The 9,635-nt window shown below is 39.2% G+C and overlaps 1 protein-coding gene across 1 annotated transcript in view; it reads left to right on the top strand.

The window, feature by feature from the left end:
* The window catches only part of LOC125485371 (ataxin-7-like protein 1), a 25,479-nt gene extending 24,844 nt beyond the window's left edge, over nt 1-635 (top strand). Inside the window, exon 3 of the mRNA XM_048607826.1 lies at nt 535-635. Coding sequence (XP_048463783.1) covers nt 535-635 — 101 coding nt within the window. The remainder of the gene's footprint in view (nt 1-534) is intronic.
* The last annotated feature ends 9,000 nt before the right edge of the window (nt 636-9,635 follow it).

Genomic DNA, 9,635 nt, shown 5'->3' with positions numbered 1-9,635 from the left:
TCCACTCAGTTAGCGTATATCCTTCCTTCAATCACTTACCTAACCATTTCTTTTGCAATTTGCTTCAAACACTCACACTGGAAAAGCATTCCAGTGTATCACTGCACCAGGTACAGTTTCTGCTGCACTCTGTCCTGAACACTTTATATTTAATTATTTTCTAATTTATCTCTTCACTTTATACCCCTCAATAACTGAAATAGTCTGTACCTTTATTTTCTGTTCATTTTTCAAAATTTTAAACATGTTTATCAAATCATCAAAATATCCTTCTTTAATCTAACCAAAACAGCTGCCAAATTTCACAGAATGATTGCAACACAGGAGGCCAAAAGCGAAGTACCGCACATGGTGGAAATCTGTAATAAAAACAGAAAGTACTGGAGAAACTCAGTAGGTCTGATAGCATCTCTGGCAAGAACAACAAAGGTAAAATTTCAAGTCTGATTTGACACTTCAGAACTGGCTCCAGTTTCAGTTCCATAGAAGAGTCATATCAAATGCGAAACATTAACTTTGTTTCTCTCTCCACAGACGCTGACAAAACTGCTGACTTCTCCAGTACTTTCCGTTTTTATTACAGGAGGCCATACAGTCATTCCAATCTGTGCTGGGTCTTCGACAGAGCAACTTAACCGTGTGCTAGTCCCCCACCTCTTCCTTTGCAGAATAATTCAATTCCCTCGAGCACCTCGATTGAAGCTGTGTCTAGAGTCATAGAGATGTACAGCGCGGAAACAGACGCTTTGGTCCAACTCGTCCACACCAACCAGATACTCTAAACTGATCTAGTCCCATTTGCCAGCATTTGGCCCATATCCCTTTAAACCCTTCCTACTTAGGTACCCATCCAGATGCCCTTTCAATGTTGCAATTGTACCAGCCTCCACTACCTCCTCTGGCAGCTCACTGCACTCTGAGGTAACCTTCTTTGCTGTCCACTACACCACAAATATTGGTGTCATCTGCAATCTTACTAACCATACCTCCTATGTTCACATTCAAATCTTTTATATAAATGACAAAAGCAGTGACCCACCACCGATCCTTGTGGCACACTGCTGGTCACAGGCCTCCAGTCTGAAAAGCAACCCTCCACCACCACTTCTGTCTCCTATCTTCAAGCCAATTTCATATCTAATTAGCCAGCTCCCCCAGATCCCATATGATCAAACCTTACTAACCAGTCTACCATGCGGAACCGTGTCGAACGCCTCACTGAAGTCGACAAAGACAACATCCACTGCTCTGCCTTCATCAATCTTCTTCGTCACTTCTTCAAAAACTCAATCAAGTTAGTGAGATCTGATTTCCCATGCGCAAAGCCACGTGGACTATCCCTAATCAATCCCTGCCTTTCCAAATACATGTAAATCCTGTTTCTCACAATCCTCTCCAACAACTTACCCTCCACTTATGTCAGGCTCACCAGCCTATAGTTACTTGGCTTTTCCTTACCACCTTTCTTAAATAACGGCACCACATTAGCCAACCTCCAGTCTTCCAGCACCTCACCCTTGGCTATCGATGATACAAATATCTCAGCAAGGGACCAACAATCACTCTCCTGGCTTCCCACAAAGTTTGGGGTACATCTCATCAGCTCCTGGGGATTTATCCACTTTTATGCATTTTAAGACATCCAGCCTCCCTATCTTTGTAATATGGTGGCTCTTCAAGATATCACTATTTATTTTTCCAATTTCTCTAGTTTCCATATCCTTCTCCACAGTAAATACTAACGCGAAATACTCATTTAGTATCTCACCCATTTCCTGTGGTTCCACACATAACTGGCCTTGTTGATCTTTAAGGGGCCCTTTTCTCTCCCAAGTTATTCTGCTGTCCTTAATGCATTTGTAGAATCTCTTTGGATCCTCCTTCACACTATTTGCCAAATCTATCTCATGTCCCCTTTCTGCCCTCCTGATTTCCCTCGAGTGTACTCCTGCTGCCCTTATACTCCTCTAGGGATTAACTGAACCCCAGCAGTCTATATCTGATACATGCCTCCTTTTTTTTTCTTGACCAGAGCCTCAATTTCTTTAGTCAGTCAGCATTCCCTTCACCTACCAGCATTGCTCTCTGGATTCTTGTTATTTCATTTCTGAAGGCTTTCCACTTTTCAGCCATCCCTTTACCTGCAAATAGTCAGCCCCAATCAATTTCTGAAAGTTCTTGCCTAATACCATCAAAATTGGCTTTCCTCCAATTTATAACTTTAACTTTTAGACCAAGTCTAAATTTTCCATAACTATTTTAAAACTAATAGAATTATGATCATTGGCCCCAAAGTATTCCCCCAGTGATGTCTCAGTCACTTGCCCTGTCTTATTTCCCCAGAGAAGGTTAATTTTTGCTCCTTCCCTAGTGGTAAATCCACATACTGATTCAGAAAATTGTCTTCTACACACTTAACAAATTCCTTTCCATCCAAGCCCTTAACACAACGGCAGTTCCAGTCTATGTTTGGAAAGTTAAAATCCCCTACTTTTACAATCCTATTATTCTCACAGATAACTGAGATCTCCTTACAAATTTGCTTTTCAATTTCCCACTGGCTACTGGGGGATCACTCCCTCAGTCCATGCATTCCAGATCCTAACCACTTGCTGTGTGAAAGATATTTTTCATGTCACAATTTCTTCTTTGCCACTGACCTTTAATGTGTGCCCTGCACTTCTCAATCCTTCCCACAATGGGAAGTTTCTTCCATATCCACTTTGTCCCGATCCTTCATACTTTTGAATATCCCTATCAGAAACCCCCTCATGGAAGCTAAGACCAAATTTCTCCAAACTACCTATGTAACTGAAATTCCTATTTCCCGGAACCATTCTCATCAATCTTCAGTGCACTCTTTCCAATGTCTTCACAACCTTCCTAAAATGTGGCACTCAAAACTAGACACAATACTCCCTTGTGTCCAAACTAGTGTTCTACACAAATTTAACATAACTTCCTTGATGCTGTACTCTATACCCCTAAACTTAAACAATAAACAATCTGTTGAATGTTTATTTAGTGCACTCTAAACCTGTCTTGAAAAGTTCAATGTATTTCCATACAGACCAAACACCACTGCTCCTGCACCCTCTTTAGAACTGTATCGTTGATTTTGTATTGTCATTCTCCCAAAATAAATCATTTCGCATTTCAGTTCACACTGAAAAATAACAAATCTGAGCTGCAAAATGTGTTGTTATTACAAATAATGCATTTGTCACTGGAATGGCTATGATTCACCAAAAATAATTATGAGGATCCAGCCAATCATTCTACATCTAATCGTTTTTTTCTATCAAATTACCACAATATAAAACGTGCACACAAAAATGGATGGCTGGCACAGTATAATTCAAAACAGTAAATGTTTACTGGCAATATAGGGATTGAGATCACAATTCACTGAATTGGTCAGTCTCACTCCATAACAACTTTAACTAAGTGAACCTGTGGAACAAATAGTTCACGTAATCTACCAAATTGTGATCATATATTAGTTTCCCTGCAGATTATGTTGTGGCATAGTGTGCTCACTATTTTGCAGATGAAACACTTGAACAATATTGAACCACCAAGGAATGAAGAATTGTATTGATGCAGGTGATTTAATATCATAGAAGGAGTGATGTTTGACACACACAAAAGATCATAAAGTTGATTATTAAAATATATGTTATTTTGCAAATGCATATTTTAGATTGCTAATTCTTCACGTTCAGAGTTCATGAGCAGCAAGCAAATCCTCGAGGTCTGGAAAATAGGTTATGTGGGCACCATTTTCAAGAACAAAGGAAGGCTATATCAAATTATAATCCTTTAAACCACCCTCTTATTTGTGGTAAAATGTCTCAAAGTATTATGAAGGTTAATATAACGGAGCATCTTACAGGTCATGAACAAATACAATACAGTTAGGATGATTTTAAGGATGAAAGGTTATGCTCCACTAATTCTTTTGGATTTATTTGATAAGCAGACAATCCAACTCGAGCTGAGAGAGACAATGAATGATAGCTACTTGCATTTAGGCACAAGTTTTGGCATTGTCCAAAGTAACAGGCTGATACAAATGATGAAGCTCCTGGGACGGATGAAAATGTATTAGACAGAAACAGACAGGTGTTTCTGCAATCTCATGCTCGAATTCAGGATTATATATTGCCTCCTCGGTGCCAGAGTCAAGGATGCTGCTAAACAGCTGAGGGGAGTGGGGGTGGTGAACAGCGAGTGGTCTTGATCCACATCAATCCCAATGACATCGGCAGAAAGAGGGAAGAAGTTCTGCGATCAAAATTTAGGTGACTAGGTGGCAAATTAGCAACAATCTCAAAAGTAGTAATCTCCAGATTACTCTTCCACACCACACAAAAATGAGCATATGGAAACAGGATGATAAAGCAGATGAATGCGTGGCTGGAAATATGGTAGAGGAGAATGTTTTAGATACCAGGGATATTGGGATCACTGTTGGGGAAGAAGGGATTTGTACAGGTTGAATGGGTTGCACTCAGCAGAGCTGGGACAAACCTCTATGTAGGACAATTTGTAAGCTCTACTAGGGAGGGTTAAACTAACTTGGTAGTTATGTCAGAACTATAAGGTAATACTCTAAGGGAAACAAAGGATTCACAGAATACTAAGAGGGACAGTTGACATGAGACTAGGAAAGAAAGCTTTAGCATCATGTAAAATATATCAAGTTTGAATTAGGGTTAGCATGTGGCTACATGAATACACAGGGTATGGTAAATGAGACTGGGGAGTTGGAGCCAAAGATGGAAATGCAATGTTGTGGCTATAACAATGGCCTGGCTTACAGAAAGACAGGATGGATATTAAATGTTCCTGAATACAAGGTGTTCAGTAAACGTATGCAAGGAAGGAAATGAGGAGGGTGACAGCATTGATGAATGAAAATATTTTAAGTGCTGGAGAGAAGTATGTTCTAGAGGGATTAAAGACAAAATCTATTTGGCTGGAGCTAAGGAACAAAAGCAGGTGCAACTAAATTGTACAGTGTAGTGTACAGACCACAAACTAGTAGTAATGATATGCAGGAACAAATTTTCAGGGGAACTAGACAGAGACTAGAGAGAGAAATACAACAATTACACAGTAGTTATATCAAGGATTTGATTTATCCAAATACAGACTGTGATAATAGTAGTTTACAGGGCTGAGAGAGGTAGAAGTTCTTTGAGTGCATTTAGGAAAAAATTCTATAGTAATATGTTTCCAGTCCAATGTGAAAGGAGATATTGCTAGACCTGATTCTTGGGAATGAGATGGACCAAGTATATCAAGTGTCAGAACAAGAACATATAGGAGTCAGGTATCATTGTATCATAAGGCTTGCTATGGAAAAGGACACGAAACAATCCAAAGTGAAAATAATTAACTGTGGAAAAGCCTCTTTCAATAAGGTAAGAATGGGTTTGATGCAGATAAAATGCAATCAAAGGTTGGCAAGAGGAGTGGTGATGAAATTTTGGGCTGCTTTTAAAGAAGAGATAGCTCAGACACAATCAAGATATATTCCCACAAAGGGAAAAGATGGGGCAAACAAGCCCAAAGTACTCTGGAGTGTAAAGGAAACAGAGATTAAGATGAAGAAGAAGTATGCTTATGATAGATATCAGCTAGACGATACAACTGAGATCTCGTACAGAGGAGAATTTAAAAAGCAATTAAGAAAAGTAAAGAGTATTAAAATAGACTGGCTGCTAAAATAAAAAGAAATCCAGAGGTATTGTGTGGTATATAACAAGTAAAACGATGGTAAAAATAGAGTGGTGCCCATCAGACACCAAAAAGAGCATCTATATATTGGAGGCATGACATATTTAAATTTAATGCGTCCGATCCTGTGTGAGAAAAGGGGGTGGCAAAACTCTGCCTTTGGCCATAGTCCACAAGACCATAAGATGTAGGAGCAGAAGCAGACCATTCAGCCGATCATGTCTGCTCCATCATTAAATGAGATTACAGCTGATTCTTGCCTTTTCACCATAACCTTTGATTGCCATGATGCTTAAAAAAATCTGTCTATCTCAGCCCTGAATATGCTTAACAGCACAGCCTCTCCTGTCTTTTATGGCAAAGAATTCCACAGATTCACTACCCTCTGACATAAAATGAATCCTCCTCATATCTACCTTAAATGGGCAACCTTTACTCTGAGATTATCTCCTCTGGCCTTGGAGTCTCCCATAAGGGGAAACAATCTTTCTACACCTATCTTGTCAAACTCCCTAAGAATCTTACATGTTTCAATAAGGGCCACGTCTCATTCTTTTAAATGCCAAAGAGTACAGACACAACATAATCAACCTCTCCTCATAAGACAATCTCTCCAATACAGGGATCAAATTAGCAGCCTTCTCTCATGGACTGTCTCCATTAGATAAGGGGACCAAATTATTCATAGTATTCCAGCTGTGGTCTAGCCAGTGCCTTTTATAGTTTTAGCAAAAGATCCCTATTATTATACTCCATTCCCTTTGAAATGAAGGCCAACATTCCATTTGCCTTTCCCAATATCTACTAAACCTGGATACTAGCTTTTTTGTGATACCTGCATGAGGAAAGCCTTATCCTTCTTCGCTGTGGACTTCTGCAGTTTTTCTCCATTTAAATAATTTTCAGCTCCCCTATTTTCCACACCAAAGTGAATAACCTCACAATTTCCCACATTATGTTCCATTTGCCAAGTTTTTGCCCAATTCATTACCACGTTATATCCCTCTGCAGACGCTTTGTATCATCTTCACTACTTGCCTTCTCACCTATTTTTGAGTCATCCACAAACTTGTAGTTAATTTACTTTCCTCATCCAAGTCATTAATATATCTAGTAAATAACTGCATCCCCAACACTGATCCCTGCAGTTTTCCATTACTTATATTCTGAAAGTTTGCCAGAAATATGCTGGCTTTCCTTAATCACTGGAAATTTGTCAGGGGAGTATTGATTTTGTCCCAAATTATCATTCCTAAAAGTTTCCCCATCACCTAGTTTAAAATGAATGTAGTTTCAGTCCTTATCTTTACTCTGTTTTTGAACACTGCTGTAACATTTGTTATTTTCCAATCCTCTGGCACAACCTCAAAGTTTAACAAAGATTAAAAAATTATGGTCAGTGCTACTTCAAATTCCAGGCTCAATCCATTAGTATCCTTGGATGAATCTTATCTCGTCCTATTTATGTCCCAAAAATGACCCCTCTATGACTACTCTGTCTTCTATTAGTTATTTAACTCTACCCATGTTAATGTACTATCTCTAACACCAAGGGCTCTATTCTTATTGAGCAACCTAATGAGCAATTCCTTATCAAAAGCCTTCTAGACATCCAAATAGATTACACCCAATATTTCCCTTTTATCTATCCTGGTTGTTACCTCTCAAAGAATAAGTATGATAAATTTATCAGGCATGATTACCACTTTGTGATCCATGCTAAATCATATTGATCATATTAGGTATTTCTACATTAGACATTAGCATTGGCAAGTACTCCAGTTTCCTCCCACAGTCCAAAAATGTGAAGGTTAGATGGATTGGCTATGCTAAAATGTCCAGGGATGTGCAGGCTAGGTGGGTTACCCATGGTAAATGCAGGGTTACAGGGTTTGGGTAGGGGCTGGGTTTGGATGGGATGCTCTTCGTAGGGTCGCTGCAGACTCTATGGGCCAAACACCTCTTTCTGGACTGTAGTGATTCTATGATTTTCCCAATAACGGAGGTTAAGCAAATGTAATGCATATATGATGTCCATTTCCCCCCAGCCCAGGAGTGTCCTGCTCTTTAAAGTCCTCCTTAAATATACTTCATCTGCCTTCTTTAGGTGGTCAAGTCTTCTTTTACCAAGTGGTGTCCAGTCTGCTGCCATTCAGGTGGGGTATACATTGACAGACAAACAAAGTGTCCTGCCAATCTGAGTCACCTCTCTGTCATGTCCTGAAAATACCTCTCTGCAGTCCTCTATAGCACTTCCCAATTGGTCAGGTTTTCTCGAAATGTGATGGCCTGGATCTTGTAGGCACCGTTCATGGAAGTTATCCAACTTACATAACACCTTTAATGTTCTCTTCCATGTCTGGCTGGCATAGATTGTAGATGGTGATACTGCAAGCATGTAAAGTTGCAGCTTCATAGTTGTGTCAATGGTGTTGAATTCTCACACCCTGTGGAGACGCTAAAAGACCGATGCTGCTTTCAAATTCTTGTGTGAACACTGATCTCTATATCAGTCTTCCTGTGGATGCTGCTTTTTAGGAAGGCAAAGTAGTCAACATCAACTCCTCAATATTCTGTTGTTCAATCGAACTTTTTATTGTGGTCCACTCCTCATTGTCTTGCTTCTTGCAGCTGATGTGGACAGTAATTTTGATGAATGATGATTATATGTTGGGATTCACACATTTTTTCAGCCAGCAAGGTGATGTTATCTGTGATAGAGCTTGACTAAGGTATTAAATGAATTCTTTGCATTTGTCTTGGGTATCACATAGACCGTCTGCACTTAAACCTGATAAGGCACCAGGACTAGATGAGATTCATCCAAAGAGACTGACATAATGAGGGTGGAATTTGAAGAAGCACTGGATTTGTGAGCAAAATTCAAGCTCATGAAATAAAGCACAATTGCAATATGGATGCAAAACTGGCTGGATGACTGAAGGTGTGCAGTAGTTGTTTTTCAGACTGGAGGAAGTTTTTAGTGCAAGTCCCCCAGGAGTTTTTGTTAGCACACCTACTCTTACTGATAATAAATTAATGACATTAATGGTGTAAAAAGCACAATCAGAAAATCTGCAGCCAATACAAAACTCAAAAGTATTGTAAACAATAATTAGGATATTCTAGGCAAGTCGCAGATGAAATTTAATGCAGACAAGTATGAAGTTGTTCATTTTGGTAGGAAAGACACAGACAGGGACAATATAAAATACCGGGGTACAATTCTGAAGGAGGTGTAAGAGTACAGTGTAAATGTGCATACATTATTGAAAGTGGCATTTTAGGTTGACAGTATGTAATAAAGTGTACAGCATCCCAGGTTTTAAAAGGGGAATAACATACAGTAGCAAGGAAGATAAACGGAACAGTACTGGTTCTGGGCACCACACTTACGGATGGTTGTGAAGGTATTGGAGAGGGTACAGAAAAGATTCACAAAAAGAGTTATAACAAATAGACATTACACTTATGAAGTCAGATCAGAGAAGGTTAAGAGGACAGTTGATAGTGATACTCAAAATCTTAAAGGTTCTTCACAAGGTAGATAGAGAGAAACATGTCCAATGGTGAAAGAATCAAGACTGATTTCTAATAAATGGCAAAAGAAGCAACAGTGACATGACTTAAAATCTCTTCAAATGTTGAAAGTAGTTGGGATCTGAAATACAAGGCTTGAGAGTGCGGTGGAGAAAGTTTTAATCAAAGCATTCTCAAGAGGATGTTGGTTTATTATCTGAAAAGGAAGAATGTACACCACTACAAGGAGAAATTAGGATAATGGCGCTGGGTAAATTGTTCCTTTTGAAAGCCTGCACAGATACAATGTGCCAAAGGCCTGCTTTTCTGCTTTAACCCATGATTCTACATAGAAAAATGGTGACTGATCA

This window comes from Rhincodon typus, chromosome 18 (assembly GCF_021869965.1).
Source record: "Rhincodon typus isolate 14 chromosome 18, sRhiTyp1.1, whole genome shotgun sequence".
Classification (NCBI taxonomy): domain Eukaryota; kingdom Metazoa; phylum Chordata; class Chondrichthyes; order Orectolobiformes; family Rhincodontidae; genus Rhincodon; species Rhincodon typus.
Note: the sequence above shows the minus strand (reverse complement) of the source record. Positions and strands in the feature narration are given on the sequence as shown.